Raw genomic sequence first — 19,005 nt, forward strand, 5'->3', positions numbered from 1 at the left:
ATAATATGCATAATATATCTTAAAATTAATTCTAATTCATTTCTAAAATATGGTTTAAATTTATATTGTCTTTTAATATTTAGAATGCATAAATTCATGTAAGTTATCTTGAGAAAATATGTCTTAAATAAGAAGACAATCAGTGACATGTAGTAAATAAGAAAGAAGGTTACGCTGTATTTTCCAGTATCCTCCAAGTGGAGTTTAGATTAAAAAAAAAAATTTAATGAATTTAGTCTCAACTCATGCTCTTTTTTTTTTTTTTGAAACGGGGTCTCCCTCTGTCATGCAGGCTAGAGTGCAGTGGCACGATCTCGGCTCACTTCCTCCTCCACCTTCCAGGTTCGAGCAGTTCTCCTGCCTTAGCCTCCTGTGTAGCTGGTAATACAGGCACGTGCCACCACGTCCACTTTATTTTTGTAATTTTAGTAGAGACAGGATTTTACCCTGTTGACCAGGATGGTCTCAATCTCTTGACCTCATGATTTGTCCTCCTGGGCCTCCCAAAGTGCTGGGATTACAGCGTGAGCCACTGAGCCCGGCCGAAAGTCATGTTCTATTAAACATATATTTTTAAGGAATACATTACTCTAAAATTCTTATTACCAATACTTTCTTCAGGTGAAAAGTTTATGAAACATTCCTTTTTAAATTTTTTCTCTCTCTGTAGTAAGAAAATTCTCGCTTTTAGGTATTGGCTGACGACCATGTTTAATTAATTTGGTGTCTTCTTATATAATAATAAAACTTAAATCTTTATTACACAGGTATTAACAAAATAACTAATTATAGTGTAAATACTGATCAGCATTATAGGAATATGTTATGAACAAAAGTCTGTATTTTATGTATTTCATCACATGTCTTAGAGTAGTTGTTTTTCATTTTCTTTCATGACTGAAGCTATACTTGATTGGTAAGGTCTCTTGTTTGTTTCTCCCTCTTTCACCTTTTTAAAAATGATTTACCCCAGACTTTTTTTCTCACAGAATACATTTTTTCAGTGTCTGCTTTTGAGAGGGCATCACTGTCTCCATTGTCAGCATATTTATTTACAGGTTTCTATTTAGTTGCTATACAGGATTTTCATTAATCAATCATTGCCTTCCCCATGATTTACTCTTTCTTTCTCTGCTTCTTGGAAGAAGCAGAATTTATACAATGATTTATACTTAGCTTTTTGCCACACAGAATAGAAACAACCCATACCATTTCAATGCAAACCCAGTTAAATAAGGTACTATTAAAAACTAAAGTCTCATATTTTTCCACACAAGAGGTAATTAATACAACTGTGAAGAGATATTCCAAAATATAACATGTAATTTAACTTTTTAAATTTTAATTATTTCTATAATATTATAAACTTTGTAAGGGTAAATTTTTGTCCTAGGTTATTTTGGTTAAAAAAATAATCTAGGGGCCGAGTGCGGTGGCTGACGCCTGTAATCCTAGGACTTGGGAAGCCCAGGTGGGTAGATCACGAGGTCAGGAGATCGAGACCATCCTGGCTAACATGGTGAAACCCCGTCTCTACTAAAAATACAAAAAATTAACCAGGTGTGGTGGCGGGCGCCTGTAGTCCCAGTTACTCAGAAGGCTGAGGCAGGAGAATGGCGTGAGTCCGGGAGGCGGAGCTTGCAGTGAGCAGAGATTGCACCACTCTAGCCTGGGAGACAGAACGAGACTCCATCTCAAAAAAAAAAAAAAAAGAAAAAGAAAAAAGAACAATAATAATCTAATGGATACCATCATATTTCTATAATAATAAATTATATGAAGGGGTGAAATGAAATAATTCATTCATTAATGGATACCACCATATTTCTATAATAATAAATTACATGAACGGGGTGAAATGAAATAATTCATTGAAGAAGGGTAAGATAAACATAGAGACTCCATGAGAGAGTCAAGATGACACAGATTATTATTAAAAAAAGAACAAAAAAGTTGTTTAAATGAGAGCAGGAACGCTCTAGAATAAAAGATATTATATAAACGATTTAAAATAAAAAATTAGAAAACATAGCCAGGGAATAAATTACGGCTCAGGTGTTTTTGAGTGACTTGTAGCTGCTTTTAATAAAAGGCTGAAAGAAAATATAAGGATAACTATAGGTAAGAGCAATTTATTGTACTCTTTAAAATACCTAGTAGAGAATAATTTGAATGTTTCTAATATATAGGAAAGATAAATACTTATGGTGATTAATATCTCAATTATTCTGTTTTGATTATGTGAATGTATTAAGTGATAATATGTACCCCCAAAACATGTACATTTATACTGTGTCAACAAAAAATTTATAAATGGCCGGGCGCGGTGGCTCACACCTGTAATCCCAGCACTTTGGGAGGCCAAGGCAGGCAGATAATGAGGTCAGGAGATCGAGACCATCCTGGCTAACATGGTGAAACCCTGTCTCCACTAAAAAATAGAAAAAAATTAGCCGGGCGTGGTGGCGGGCACCTGTAGTCTCAGCTACTCGGGAGGTTGAGACAGGAGAATGGCGTGAACCCCGGCAGCGGAGCTTGCAGTAAGCCGAGATTGCACCACTGCACTCCAGCCTGGGCAACAGAGCCAGACTCCATCTCAAAAAAAAAAAATATATATATAAACAAGGAACGAAAATTTAATTCTCACTTCTTTTATTAACTTGACGTTTTATATTTAATTTAGTCATATTAATGTAGAATGCAAAGTGAAATCTGTTTTAGGCCTTGTCAGCCTTATTGTGAATTATCAATTTTTGACTCTCTGGTTTCTGGTTTAAGATTTCTAATTTAATGTTTGACATATTCTTAGGTTATTTAACTAATTTATCTTACTCTTTGATGTAACCGTGGTAGCTGTTTTGAATATTTTTGATAATAGAGTATAAACAAATAAGCATTTTATTTAAGCTTGTTATTAAAATTACATTTTCTGATCATGTGAACAATGTTCTTATTCTGTGTCTCTTAAATTTTTAATCACTTTTTTAAAATCACTTTTAAGCTAGAACACTCTCAAAGAAATAAATGTAGAAATTATTAATCTCTAAAAATATTCTGATATCTTTTGTTCATAGTATGTATGTAGTGGTATTATATACACACAACAAATGAATGTATTCAATATTTGTGGATTTTTTAAAAGTAAAGTGCCTATTATCATAGAATCATATGTGAGGGAAGATTGTTAACAGAGTATACAAACTTAACATCGGAAGAATTGTTTTTACTTTTAAATATATCTCTTACAGTGGAGATATTTTATATTATTTCCAGGAAGCCTTATTAACTTTAGTCTTCATAATTATTAAACCTTGCACATACATTTGTTTATTTCTAAAACTCAGGAATCCTGTTGACTTGAATTTTTTAGTTTCTTTCTTCACCTGTGAATACTGAATCCTGCTTGACAATCATAGATATATATAAAAACTATTAAATCTTCAACTTGAATAATTATTGCTTAATTTTCTTTATGTGAGATCTTTTCTCCAATTTTAAACTGCCATCCTATATGGTGTAAATAGGCAATTCGAGTTAGTATTATATTGTTTACAGGAACATAAGAAAAGCATGTGAATTTTAAAGCAGGGTTTCACATTTCTATCTCACTTTATAGTAGTACTTAAAAATGCCTCATAATTCTATAGGTAAGCATTTCTCTTGCACAATTAAAAATTTCAAGGTTTTTATAAAGGTTGTTTTACAGAATCTTCTTGTTGTAGAATTAAATGTTTTCATTCAATTCAAAGATGCCTATTGCAATAATATTTCAGAAATATTTACCTATATCAATAAAATTATATTCTTGGAACAAATTTGGAAATATATAACTTAGAAACTTAATCCCACGTTTTTCTCTCTCCTTTAATTTCATTTTCAAAATTTCAACAGTCTGCATAGATTTGTGTTGCTTAATTCTACCCATTTAGTCTATCTTATAAATATTTATTTTCTTATCACTATGTAATTTTCCTCATGTAGGTCATCTACTCATACTCCAAATGTATTTATCCAGATCTTTCTTCCAAGCCCCTTGGATGCCTCAAATCTTAGAGGTCTCAAACTGAAAGCATCTTTTTAATTCTTTTCCTGCCTCTTTTCTGACTCTTTGTAATCTACTCAGTCATCTGGTTTCCCCATCCTAGTAAATAACACCTAGGAAGTAGCCATGAACTGCTCAAACACTTCAACCTGCATTTCAACCGTCCCCCACATCCTGCACTTCAACCCTCCTCCAGGTCACCAAGCCAGTCACACACCAAAATTTGTATTATCTACCTTCTTATAATTTTCCATATCTTATTACCATAATTAACCATCTACCTATAATTTTGAAGTACTCCTTTCTAGTTTTGCCCCATCTCCCCATGTTCATCTATCTTTACATCACTGGAAGGGTCACCTTTCTAAAATATATTTGTAATGATGTAACTCATCTGCATATTGAGCGGATACCCATTACCTGAAGGGTTAAGTTCACATTCTAGCGTGACACATATCTTACATGGTTTGGTCCCATTTTTTGTCTCTTCAACTCATTTCCTCTGACTGTGTTCCAGTTTTACCACATCACTTTGGCATCCCTCAGTTGCCACGTTGTTTCATGCCTTATTATTTTGCACATGCTGTTGTACCTAGAGTCTTTGTATCCTGACTCTGCACTTTGCCTGTCCTTCCAAATACGGCCCCATTATGGCGGCATTTTCTCTGCTTTTCAGGTAAAACTAATTGTTCTCTCCTTTGTACTCTTATGCATTTTATTGACTTAAATTGTAGAACTGGTGAATTATACTTTTCTGTTCTTTTTTGTTTTCACATATCTCTACCATTTCTTGAATGTAAGCTAGAATTTATCTTCTGTGTGTATTTTCTGCTTCTACTAGGTTAGTGCCTGTGATTTGGTAGATACAATGGATGTTTTTGTTTTCTTTTGTCTGACAAATTGAGTGAGTGAGTGAATAAATACAATTTTTTCCTGAAGTTTTTTGTTGTTGTTGCTTTTGTTTATTGTTTGTAATAGGAGGAAGCAACAAAGACAGTAACTGGACAACAAGAAAATGATATTGGCATTATTGAACAAGCTCCACAAGATCAAACAAGTAATGACAATTTTATTTTTATACCAAAATAATAGTAGTGGTACATTAGTGAATATCTCTGAAAATCTTTCTATGCTTAAATGCTATTATTTAGAAAACAATTTTGTAGACCAAATAACAATGTCTACTTAAAAAAAATACTTTCTGCTGTCTTTTCTCATACTATCAATTCTTTTTTCTGAACCTGCTTCAATTCTGAAATTCTATTTTTGCTGTTAGTTTTGTTTTTGAAATACTCATAAATGGCAATAGATTTGTATATGGTATTACAATTTACAGTAATAAATGTTCTCATATATGTGTCTGTGAATAACATTTTGTAGATAAGATACCCACATCAGAATCAAGACAAAAAGAAGATACAAAATCATCTTCAGATTCTGAGGTATGTGTATTGTTGTTGTTGTTGCTATTTTAAAACTTAAGTAATGAGTAATCTTAAAACATAAAAAGATGATTTGACTTTATACTCTCACCTCTGCATGTGTCTATATGAAATTATTTTCTGGCATTTATCAGAACGTACTTTTTAATCATGTGCCAAGTGGGTAACAGTTGCATAGTGCAATTCTGCTGATTTGCAGTATTAATTTTGAAGCCAGTGTAGGATAGTGCAAAAGAAAATAAGGCTTAGAAGGCACTAGGAATCTATTTGAGTTCTGAAGTTGAGTTTGTCTAAAAACTAAATAATTTCTCTGTGTTCATTTATGGGCAAATACATGATTCTGTGTATATCTAGATGTACAAAGGCTCTCATTGGATTCAGAGAGAAAGAGTTTAAAGTGTAGTCTTAGTCTTGCTCAACTTGGAACTTGAAAAGATCATGCCTGGGACTTGAAAGTATTGGTATATTTTGATTATCCAGTATATATCTGAAAGAACATTTCAGGAATTGGATAAACATGAGAAATAGGACACCTGTAAAACTGTAATAACAACAATTTGGTTGAGTAGTATTTTAATAAGCAGGCATTCTTTTCACAAATAGAAATCTTTGAGTCCCTTTGTGGCAGCCATGTTTGCAGCCACATAAGTATCAAATAATAATGATGTATTCCAAGGTCACAGCTGTGGATGTGAAAGAGATAGGAATGGCCTTACCACTTAGAAGCAGCAGCTGCGTAGTGGTAACAACAATGAGTGGATGTCAAAAAATAAGTCTGTATTTTGGTTCTGTCACTTACTATCTATGGGAACTTGGAAAAAATCATTTAACCTAATCAAATACCAGTAACCTTGTTAATAAAAATAGTGCTCATATCTACCTCTTAGGTACATGTGATGAAATAATGTTGTAACAAATGTGAAAAGATTTTGTAAACTGGAAAGTCTGTATACGAATGTAAGATGAAATGATCAAAGTGGCATTTATGTGAGAGCAGTATTGTTAGCACAAGAATGGGGAGTAGGAACAGGCATGTGGATTTCTAATTTTGGGTAAGGGGATGGTAACTTTCAGCAGGCTACAGCTGCAGATTTTCCATAGAAATATAGCAGTTTGGAAAGTTAGACTTTCCTGATGAGATTTTCAATGTTTTGACCTGGAGTAATTTCTTTCTGAGCACTAACTGTGTTAGGCAATGAGACTCTGAATATCCAAGATGAGGGATTATGCTGTAGTAGTAGGAAGAGAATAACAAATAGAAAAAACTTATAAGTCACTATAACTTTTTCTTAAAAACAAAACAGAGAATGTTTGGTTAGAGAAAATTGAAGAACTTTATAATTAGCATGGGTGTGGGAGTGGCAGTGGAATTCTGTGGTCAGAGTAGATCTTTCTGAGACTGCCATTTAATCTCCATCTCAAAGATGAGGCGTATACCATATGAAAGTCTAGGAGGAAGACATTTTAAACAGAGAGAACAGTGGACCGTATTTGCTCATCGTTTTGTTCTTAACCTAGAATGACTAGGAAGTAGAAAGTGGGGTAACCACCAACATCATCCTCATCCTCATTATTCTAAAGTGAAGAAAAATCTGCAAATATGTGTCTGGCACATGTTACACGTTTCATGAATACATGTTTTTGTTTTTCTCTTTTTTTTTTTTTTTTTTTTGAGACAGAGTCTCGCTTAGTCGCCCAGGCTGGAGTGCAGTGGCACGATCTCGGCTCGCTGCAAGCTCCGCCTCCCGGGTTCACGCCATTCTCCTGCCTCAGCCTCCCAAGTAGCTGGGACTACAGGCGCCCGCCGCTTCGCCTGGCTAATTTTTTGCATTTTTAGTAGAGACGGGGTTTCACCATGTTAGCCAGGATGGTCTCGATCTCCTGACCTCGTGATCCGCCCGCCTCGGCCTCCCAAAGTGCTGGGATTACAGGCGTGAGCCACCGCGCCCGGCCTGTTTTTCTCTTTTTATGAAGGCTTGCTCTACTTTTCTGAAGTTGTGTCTTAATCAATCACATACTTTATCTAATGACTGTTTGCTTTCATTTAAAAGTAACATAAATAAAAGTTTTCCTTCTGAATCTTTCCTTTTATTCAAGCAGTTCTTTATCAGCAAAAAACTTGTAAAAATTATTCTTATTATCTTAAGCCCTTGTTTTCCTAAATGAAACAATTTCTACAGAGTTCTATTCCTACTCTGTATGACATACTCTGAAAATTCTCTTCATGCCCTGCATAGTTTTTAACAAAAATTCTATAATTATGCGTATGTCAAGTGTTTAATCATATTGTGTTCTGTTTGAAATGCCCTATTATTTTTGGTGAGGACTACAGAGTAAGGCAGATACTTTGAATTTAATTCCTTTTGTACACGAGTGATTTTTTTCTGAATATGTTTTATTTTCCATGCTCAGTAACCTAGTCAATAGCGACATGAAGATAAAAGATAAGTTTGATATACAGAGCACATTTGAGGTTTCCTCTTGAAATGTTTTGGTGTTCAATATGTGAACAACTTTAAATCTAATTGCCTTTAAAGTAAAAAAAAAAAAAAAATGTTTTAAGAAATTTTTTTTTTTTTTTTTTTTTTTTGAGATGGAGTCTCGCTCTGTCACCAGGCTAGAGTGCAATGCCTGATCTCAGCTCACTGCAGCCTCTACCTCCTGGGTTCCAGCAATTCTCCTGCCTCAGCCTCCTGAGTAGCTGGGATTACAGGCACCTGCCACCATGCCCAGCTAATTTTTGTATTTTTAGTAGAGATGGGGTTTCACCCAATTGGCCAATATGGTCTCGATCTCTTGACCTCGTGATCCACCCGCCTTGGCCTCCCAAAGTGCTGTGATTACAGGTGTGAGCCATTGTGCCCAGTCCATAAAAAAGATTTTAAATAAAAGTATTGATGCTTGTCATTTTTATTATTTTAAAATTGAAAATATTTATTGATGTGGCTCACGCCGTAATCCCAGTGCTTTGGGAGGATGAGGCGGGCAGATCACTTGAGATCAGGAGTTCAAGACCAGCCTGGCCAACATGGTGAAACCCTGTCTATCCTAAAAATAGAACAAGTTAGCCGGGCGTGGTGGCTCATGCCTATAGTCCCAGTTACTTGGGAGGCTGAGGCAGGAGAATTGCTTGAACCTGGGAGACAGAGGTGGCAGTAGGCCAAGATCACACCAAAGAGCCACGCTGCAAGACTTCATCTCAAAAAAACAAAAAAATGAAATAAACAAATTATTTATTGATATTACCTTTAACAGATTATCTCTAAGAGTGCTGGACAGAATTATATGTGTTTACCTGGTGCTATATATCAAAATGATGTCGAAACAATAAATCACAAAATAGAAGGTAAGAACAATTTTTTTAATTTAAAACACCATTTGGCCAAATGTTTGTCTAAATGCATGAGGACTGATATACTCTGACAGCCAAAGAAAATTATTTTTTAAATGCATAGCATAGAAGAACAAAAGGAGTGAAACTTATATGTCTTCTCAGGTGTTAGCAACAGATTATATTGACAGTGCCAAAAAAAAGAGCAGAATTATTAGTTTAAATTCAATATACTGTAAGACCTGAGCAAAGGAGTAAAAGAGGAAATGAAGACAGAGGAAGACAGAGAATACATGGAGTACATGAGGCAACAAGAAACAGGCTTATATAATGGTGGATGGTAAAATAAAATAATTCTTTAGAAAAAGATAGGTCATGGTTAGAAAGATTTGAAGAATATAAAGTGACCTTTCATTACCAAAATTTGCCAGGGAATTATAGCAAAATGTTGTCTCTCCTGTCTTTCTCACTGGTGGGGAAGCATTAGGGATGGAAGCACCTGACCATGGAGAGTTGTGTTTTATCTGCAATAGGTGAATATAAGCATATTTGCACAGCCATGCATGTATATAATTTGTCATATAGACTCGGTATAGATCAGAAGTTTTCAAACTGTAGAAAATCAGCTGAATACCTTGTTAACAATGCACGCTATGATTCAGCAGGCATGGGATTCTGGCATTTTTAAATAAGTTCTCAAGTGATGCCGATACTGGTGGTCCTTCAACCTCACTCTTAAGTAGCAAGGGAACAGCCTTTCCTTTGGAAAAATCTGGAAGAAGGGCAGTTGGATAGAAGGTCAAGACATAACAGGGTCAAGGGAAAGCATTATATTGCTTTTATTTCTGAGTATGTTTCTGGCCAGAGGGGAAAAAAGGTAAATAAATAGTAATTACAGATGTCAGATACTACCCCTAATCAAAGAGAAAGAAAGTGTTGGGAAAATTGATTTTAAAAGATGTTGAGTGGGAAGAATCAAGACCACAGATATAGACATTATTTTGGCTAAGGAAGAGGGATTGTGAGGCAGGAAACGGGGCAAGAAAGAAGATAGCCAGGCAACTTTAGAGTTTCTGAAAAGGAAATGTGAGTGAATTAACTTCAGATGCATTTAGAATATTTCTGTTATATATTCGTTTTTCTGCCTCATGGCTCTCAGTACTCCTTGGACCTTGCATGGACCTTGATTTAATTCTATGAAATGTTGGAAATTTAGGTTACTTACAGCACTCATTTTTCCTATAAGTTTCTAATGTTTCTCCAAGGAGTCACAAGTTGATTCTGAAGATATTGTTGCATTGAGGAAATACTATCTCATTGTAATTAAAGTAGCTTTTAATTTATATGCAGTACAAGTTCTTTAAGCTTATTTATCTAAAACACATTCACATCAAATATATTGTCATGGCCTACTGAAATTTCAAAGGATTGGATGTATATTTTGCTAATATCAAAAAGTTAGTATCTTGAAGAATCTTACTTATTGATAAATAATCTTTTTTGAAGAACCATGTAATAAAGATTGCTTAATCAAACTAAGTAATAATAAAAAATAAAAACTTAGAAATGACAGATGATAGGTAATTAAAATTATCTGAGTGAACAGCAAATATCTGACATAGTGGGTTTCATGGGAGAAGAGAATATGACTTCTTTTGTGAAGAAATAATACAAATTAGTCAAACTTTTATTTTTCTTTTGCATTCTAATGAATATGAAGTTAATTTTTAGATTTTTAAGATTGCAGTTCTAACCAATTGACTATAGAAGTGGTGGTTATTATCCACCAATAGAATATACAGGCTACAGAAGAAAGTCCACAGATTCATGAATGAAAATAGATTTGTATATGTTTTAAAAATTTATAATAAGAAATGTTCTCATGAATGTGTCTGTGATTAACCTTTTATAGATCAGAGGTTCCCAACAGAATCCAAACAAGAGGAAGATAAAGAAAATGCTTGGGATTCTGGGGTATTGTATATTATTGATGTTATTATTCTCTAAAAATGTTAATATTGAGTGATGTGAAAATACAAAATCAGAGGCTTTGACTTGGTTTTCTTACCACTGCATATGCTCAGAAGAAATTCTGGTATTTCTAAAAACACACTTGGCTGGGCACTGTAATTCATGCCTGTAATGCCAGCACTTTGGGAGGCCCAAGGTGGGAGGATCACCTGAGTTTGGGAGTTCGAGACTAGCCTGGTAAATATGGTGAAATCCTGTCTCTACTAAAAATACAAAATTAGTTGGACACGGTGGCACATACCTGTAATCTCAGCTACTTGGGAAGCTGAGGCAGGAGAATTACTTGAACCCGGGAGGAGGAGGTTGCAGTGAGTTGAGATTGTACCATCACACTCCAGCCTGGGTGACAGAGTGAGACTCTGTCTCCAAAAAAAAAATACTTAAAAAAAATCTATGTGCTAAGTAGATTACTGCTTGATAGTGAAATTCTACTAATTTTCAGAATTAGTTTTAGACACGAGTTTAGTATAGTATAAAAAATAAAGCTTAGAATTCACCTGTAATTCACATGAGTTCGAGGCAAAGTTTGTCTGAAAACTAAAGAATTACTCTGAATCCACCTTTGGGCAAATATATGATTTGGTGGTATATCTAGATGTAAAAAAGTTCTAATTAGATTAATAGAAAAATAGTTTAAGCTGCGGTTTTGTACAACCTGAAACATGAAAAGATAATGCTTTGGACTTGAAATAATTGACATATGTGTATTGTCCAGTAGAGATCTGAAGGAACATTTTAGGAGAAAATAATGCATAAAGAATAGGAAACGAGTGGGACTGTAATAACAACAATTTGTTTGAGTAGTGTTTTAAAAAGTAGAAATTATTTTTACAAATAGAACTCTTTGAGTCCATCTGTGGTAGCCATGCTTATAGCAACATAAGTACCAAATAAAAATGATGTAGTCCAAGGTCACAACTGTGGAAAGACACAGGAAGTGACTGACCTCTTAGATCCAAGCCCCTGCTGCACAGTGGTAACAGAAATGAGATGTCAGTAGACAAGTCGACTTTATCTAATTTGTCCATAGACAAAAAAAAAAAAAAAAAAAAAAAAAGACTTTCTAATACTTGTCTGCTTTCATTTAAACATAACATAAGTTTTCCTTAGTACTTTTTCATTTTATTCAAGTACTTTTTCTGTCAGCATTTTATCAAAAACATTTTGATTATTTTAAGCCCCTGTTTACCTAAATAAAGCAGCTTCTACAATGTTCTGAGTATACTTTATATGACTTATTCTTAACATTCTCTTCATACCATGTATCATTTTTAACACTAAATAATTCTATAATCATGAATATTTTCGATGTTTAATGCAGTATGTATGTGCGGCAGCCCTCCTTTCCAGGGAACACCAGCTGCAGGGAGTCTGTCCCTTGCAGACCTCTGACCCGGCGACAGATGAATAAAGTACATTGACACACAGATATTCTGCTCTGTCAGTCCAGCTGAGGGTGTCCAAGTGGCTTATAGACTCCCTGCTGAGTTCTGTAAACAGTTGCCACTATGGCCTTGATCAGCTAGTCAGACTCACAATTATTCAGTAAGATTAATTAACAAAAGCTTGAGTCAACACCATTAGAGGGTAATTGACATTGTGGACTTCCCCAGTAAAAAGCCCTTAAGCACCTGTGGTACATCAAAGGTTAGTCTTAAGATTATATGAGTAAATTAGCTAGCTAGGTAAACTACTCTGCCTTCCTTTATGACTACTTTAATTTGTTTAACTAAAGGTGAAGATCAGGTTGCCTTCAACCATATCTATTACCAAAATTATGCAAACTTCTCAGTCTTCCAAGCAGCTTTGTGTCTATCTCTATAACTGTCTCTAATATTTTTCCCACCAGCCTGATTGAATTCCAGCTTGTGTTATGGCAGGTAGCAAGTGTATTATATTTTGTTTGATGTGCCTTCTTGATTTTTGGTGAGGAAGATAAAGTAAGATATTTTTAAGTGAGTTGCTTCTTGAAATATGCAGATAAGTGTATATTTTTGTCAATATTATTTATTTTTTCATGCTCAGTAACTGAGTCAATAGCTGCATGAAGATAACAGGTAAGTTTTGATCTAGATAGCATATGTGAGGTTTTCTATCAAAATGTTGTGATTTTCAATATGTGCCTATCCTTAAATCAAATTGCCTTTGAAGCCAGAAATTGAGTTTAAAAATATTTTAATTAGGAAATTTTATGCCTCTTTTGATTTTAAAATTGAAATTATCTATTGATACTACTTTTAACAGAGTCTCTTTGAGAGTTCTACAAAGATTCAAGTGTGTACACCTGAGTCTATTTATCAAAGTGTAACGAAGCATATAAATAGAGAAGTAGAAGGTAAGAACCATTTTTATTTGAAAAGTCTTTTAACCATATGTTTGTCTAAATGCATGAAGACTGATATACTCTAATAGCCAAATAAAATTACCCACTAAATACATAACATTGAAAAGAGAGGAATAAAATGATAAGTTACATTTTATTCCTTGTATAAGTTGGCAACAGGATATATAGAGAGTACAAAAAAAAAAAATTATTTGAATCCAAAATACTCTAAGACATGAGGAGAGTCAGGAAATAAGTAAGAGAAAAGGAGTAAAAAAGGGAATGAAGACTAAGGAAGACAGAGAGAGTATAGGGAGTTCATGAAGGAAGAAGAAGCAGGTTTATTAAATGGAGATGGGAAAATATATATATATATATTTAGAAAAGATAGACAATGTGTAGAAAGATGGTAAGAATATAAAATGATCTTCCAGTCCCAAAACTTGTAAGAAAATTATAGTTAAAGTTTTCTCACTTTTCCTGTCTTTCTCACTACTGGGAAGGCATTAGGGATGGAATTATCTGAGCATGCAGAATTGTGTTTTATTTGCAATAGGTGAGTATTAACAAATATGCATAGGTGTGCATCTATATAATTTGTCATATATACTCAGTATAGACCAAAAGTTATGAAACATTAGAAAATCAGCTGAATACCTTATTAATACACAGTATCATTCAGCACAATTGAGTTTCTATTAGTAAGTTCTCAGGCGATGCTGATACCAGTGGTACTTGGAGCTCGCTCTCAGAAGCAAGAGGAGAGGCCATTTATGGGGAAAATGTGGAAGAAGAGCAACTGAATAAACGGTCAAGACATAACAGGGTCAAGAGAAAGCATTATATTCCTTTTGTTTCTGAGTATGCTTTTAGCCAGAGAAGAAGAAGAAGAAAAAGATAAAAAAGCAGAAACTGTAAATTTAAGATACTCTCACTAAACAAGGAGAAAGGAAGTGATGGAAAAAGAAATTTGAAACAGTGTTGGATGGAAAGAATTCTACAGAGTTAGAGGGTTTTGTTTATTTTTTATTTTTATTTTATTTTTTTAATAGAGGCATTCTAGGCAGATAACAGGGGACAAACAAGGAAGAAGGTAGGCAGGTTTTGTCCTCTGAGAAGGACAGTTGAGTGAACTCTCTTCAGATGCATTTAGATTATTTGCACTCCCGAAAGTAGTTTGTGGGCACTCCAGAGACTACCAGAAGCAGGAGGCCTACTAGAATTGGGAGAACCACAGTGACTCATTAGGTTTCTCTGTTACAATCAGGCATGACAAATATATATTTTGTTGATGTTAGCTATTCAAATGAGATATATTTGAAACTAAGAACGTTGACTTTATTTTTAAGAAAGTGTGTTGAATTGCCATTCCACAAAAATTTATTATAGACTAATGATACACCAAATCAGATGAATTGTAGGAACTAAAAATTACTGAATATATATTTGAATAATAAGATTGCTTTTTAAAATAAATATTGTGGTGACTTAACAATATAAAAAGTTATTTGTGTTTAGTACATCTATTGCAATTAATTTTTATATAAATATGTGAATATTGAAAGCTTATAAATTATTTCCATGATGAGTTTTATACATCTTGCATGAGTGGATCAAGAAGCATTCAGATGGATAAAATAGAGGATACAGAAATATAGGCATATGATTACACCATATGGTTATGGAAAACAATGAATATTTATATTTAGTATTATGACCTAAGTGTATATCCAAGCTGATCAATTCATAACACTTCACAGATGAGATGTCAATTCTACATTCAACTGAACTCTCATCATAACTATGTACCTTTCCAAAGATAGGCCCGTATTAAAGAACATGATGAGTAGAATAATATAAATGATTCTAGTGTGTTTCGTTAAGTACCTGGTATGGCATTCCATGTTCAGCTTTGACATTTATTTTCTCATATCAATTCTTTTTACATGTGAAACACAATCTTGCTTTTGAAGTCTTAACTGCTTGATCCGTGAAACCTATATTTATATTTTCTTCAGTGTATTCTTGTCATGTGTGTGTCCTAAATAAACCAAAAGAAAACTTCCCAAATCTAAAGTATTCATTCTCAAAGATGACCAAGAGGACTCAGTTAGATACTCTCACTGTGTTCATTTGTGGTTGGCTTTGTCATATTTACTTATGATTGATGATAAATCTCTTTCACTTTTTAGAGCCTCCTGAGAAGTCATCTGCCTTCAAGGTATTTAGTTTTATAATTTCATTTTGAATGACTTCTTAACTATGTATTTTGTGAAGTATCCATTCTTGATTAATCATTGTTCTTCCAAACCCATTTAGCCTGCCACTGAAATACAAAACTCTGTTCCAAATGAAGCCTTCGAATGCAAGAAGGAACAACCTTTGACAGCAGGTAAATTTCAACTTATGTAAAGACGAATATTTCAATATTGGACATTTTGATAATAGTCTTTCTATCCCCAACGCTGTATTTTTTTCAACTTTGCTGAAAAAAATTTGATCTAGATAATGCCAATACTGGTATTTGTGTTTGAAAACCCAATCTTACAAGAACAGTAATTTACAATATTTTAAAAAAACATATAGCCTTGTTCTCAAGTGTTTCCACTTTTGTATCCCGAAACTGTAATGTTTTCTATTTTGAACTTCTGTATTTCTTAAAGATTCAAGGAGGTGAATTTTGAAAGTCTAATTTTTGTTTAGTTCTTTGAAGCTTGATTCAAATTCCACGGTTTACTTCGGGGATTGCATCTTTTATTAATATAACACTTGTTTTTTAACATTAATTACCTCATTTCCGGTGTTGTCACTTTGAGAATCCTAAGAAAATCGGTAACTCGGATTAGCGAACTCTGTGTGTTTGTGTGTATGTGTCTGCATGTGTGCCTGTGTGTGTCTGTTTATGTGTGTGGTACCTTTCCCTTGTAAAGATGAGGATAGTAATTAGTCATTTATTTGTGAATATTTGATAAACACACTCTTTTTCATGAAACTGTGATTCTGAAGCCTTTGGCTTTAGAGTCTTTGTATAGTACTACCGTTTATTGCCTAGAAGTAACCAATATTCTAAACTATTTTAAAAACTATTCTTATGCATGTTTAAACATTTTACAACATGTGTGCAAGTTCATACTTAATATGTAAAATATTTTTCAACTTCTAAAGCATACATGGTTGTACAGTGTAATATTTTAATATTCAGCAATTCTTTTTTTATCTGCATTATAATTTTTAGAGACATCCATAAAGAGCACAGTTACGTGTCTTTTTAAATATTAGGTTGTTTATGACATTCCATTGTATGACTACACCATAGTTAATTGCACAATTTTGATGCTGATTAATAATAAATAAAAATGAAAGCATGCAGATTTCAGAGTCTTTAAGTTAGTTTTATCTGCTGATTTTTTAGTTATTAGAAATTAAAACTACAATATTTAAAGTATTTCTTTTTGGAATCATACATTCCACTAACAATTTGACCTGTGACCCACAGATTATGAGAGCTATGGTGTTGCAACATGTTAGATCTCTGAAAGTATCCAGGGTACACTTCTAAAAATGAGTGAAAATGGTGGCTTACCAAAGTATGATTTGAGTTTCTTGGACCCTCTGCATGAAATGTGAACTTTGGGGATGCTGATCACAAGTTAAATTTGCTTTTTAAAACTGGGTATACAGTTGATGGATGTCAAATGATAAACGAACCCTTAATGATGAAATGGTCTTTTAAGTTTTAGTTGTTCATGTTTGCTTTTTTCTTTAACCTGATTCAAATAGTTGTAATATGTACTTTTTGTTGATAAAGAAAACTGGGCGTTGTTTTTGGTATAAATTCATTTTCTGTCTCATGGGCCTGAGAGCTCTGCAAGTCTTGTGTGGGCCTTCATTTTATCCTGAGACATGTGGGAACGTTAGATTACTTAAGATTGCTTGAGATTGCTGTGTCAATCAAACTAAGTAATACTACAAAATAAAAATTTACAAAGAAATGAGAGATGATAGGTAAAGTTTTCTGAAGGAACAGCAAATATAGGACATACTGTGTTTCACAGGAGAAGAGGGTATGATTGCTTTGTGAAGAAATAATTCATACAATTTAGTCAGATTTCTATTTTTCTGCATTCTAATGAATGATAGAATGTTAATTTTCAGACTTTTTAGATTTCAATTCTAATGGATTGACTATAGAAGTAGTGATTGTAATCGACACAAAGAATATACGGGCTACAGAGGAAAAACCACAGATTCATGAAAGAAAGCAGATTTGTATATGTTTTGAAAATTTATAATAGAGAAATGTTCTCATGGATGTATCTATGATTAACCTTTTATAGATCAGATGATCCCATCAGAATCCAAACCAAAGGACAATGAAGAAAATTCTTGGGATCTAGAGGTACTATGTATTATCAGTGTTTTCTTAATATTAGTATTGCATGATATGAAAACACAAAATCAGAGGCTTAGACTTTATTTTCTCACTTCTGCATATGTCATCCCCAAATTAATTTTGGTATTTTTCAGAATACGCTTCATAGAGAATCTATGTGCTAAGTAGGTTACTACTTCATAGTGAAATTCTGCTAATTTGTAGGATTAATTTAAGAAGCTAGTGTGGTATAGTATAAAAAATAAGGCTTAGAAGTCACTAGCAATTCACATGGGATCTGAAGTACGTTTGTCTAAAAGCGAAAGAATTATACTGAGTCCAGTTATGGGCAAATATATGATTCTGTGGTTTATCTAGATGTACAAAAGTTCTAATTGGATTCATAGACAGTTTAAACTGCAGTATTGTAAAAGCTGGGACCTGAAAAGTTAATGGCTGGGACTTTAACATATTGACATATCTTTATTGTTCAGTATAGAGCTGAGGGAACATTTCAGGAAAAAGACAAGTCTGAGGAATAGGAAACCTGGTGGGACTATAATAACAAGAGTATTGGTTGACTAGTCTTTTAAAAAATATAAATTATTTTCACAAATAGAACTCCTTGAGTCCCTTTGTGGCAGTCAAGCTGCAGCAGCGTGAGCGTCAAATAATAGTGATGTATTTTAAGGTCACAGCTGTGGAAAGACATAGAAAGTATCTGACCTCTTACAAACAAGCAGCTGCTGCCTGGTGGTAACAGCAAAGGGTGGAAGTCAACAGACAGGTAGATTTTATCTGATTTGTCATTAGACAAAAAAACTTTAATATTTGTTTCTTTCATTTAAACATAACATAATTTTTTTCTTACTGCATTTACATTCTATTCAGGCACTTTTTTTGTCAGCATAGATATGTCAAAACCATGTTGCTGAATTTAGGCCCCTGTTTACCAAAATAAAGCAGCTTTTCAACATTCTGTGCATATATTATATGACAGACTCTAAAAGTTCTCTTCATGACATGCATCATTTTTAACACTAAATAATTCTATAATCATGAATATTTTAAATGTTAAATCTGGCCTTCAAATATTTAATATTTTAAATGTTTAATATTTTAAATGTATAATGGCAAGCAGCAAGTGTGTTGTATTTTGTTTGAAAAGTCATATTTAGTTTTGATGAGGACTACAACATAAGTTAGATATTTTTAAGAGAGATACTTTTTGAAATATGCAAGAGTGAATTTTTTCATGAATGTGATTTCTTTCTCCTGCTCAGTAACCAAGTTAATGGCTGCATGAACGTAAAGATAAGCTTGATGTAGAGAGAGTTAAATGAGGATTTCTGTCAAAATGTTTTGATTCTCTATGTGTCTGCTCTTTAGTCAAATTGGTTGTAAAGTAGGAAATTGTGTTTTTAAAAAAGATTTTAATAAGGAAATTTTGATACTCTTCATTAT

The 19,005-nt window shown here is 33.5% G+C and overlaps 1 protein-coding gene across 1 annotated transcript; it reads left to right on the forward strand.

Annotated features, from left to right (window-relative positions):
- The first annotated feature begins 3,772 nt into the window (after positions 1–3,772).
- LOC101026104 (ankyrin repeat domain-containing protein 30B-like) lies at positions 3,773–18,999 on the forward strand. The gene is made up of 8 exons (XM_031661349.1): positions 3,773–5,099; positions 5,423–5,484; positions 8,740–8,830; positions 10,728–10,789; positions 13,091–13,181; positions 15,362–15,390; positions 15,489–15,561; positions 17,507–18,999. The coding sequence occupies exons 3-8, from the start codon at positions 8,770–8,772 to the stop codon at positions 17,728–17,730; spliced, it is 540 nt and encodes a 179-aa protein (XP_031517209.1). The 5' UTR covers positions 3,773–5,099; positions 5,423–5,484; positions 8,740–8,769; the 3' UTR covers positions 17,731–18,999.
- Positions 19,000–19,005: the final 6 nt, after the last annotated feature.

This window comes from Papio anubis, unplaced genomic scaffold (genome assembly GCF_008728515.1).
Source record: "Papio anubis isolate 15944 unplaced genomic scaffold, Panubis1.0 scaffold1339, whole genome shotgun sequence".
NCBI classification, from domain to species: Eukaryota; Metazoa; Chordata; class Mammalia; order Primates; family Cercopithecidae; genus Papio; species Papio anubis.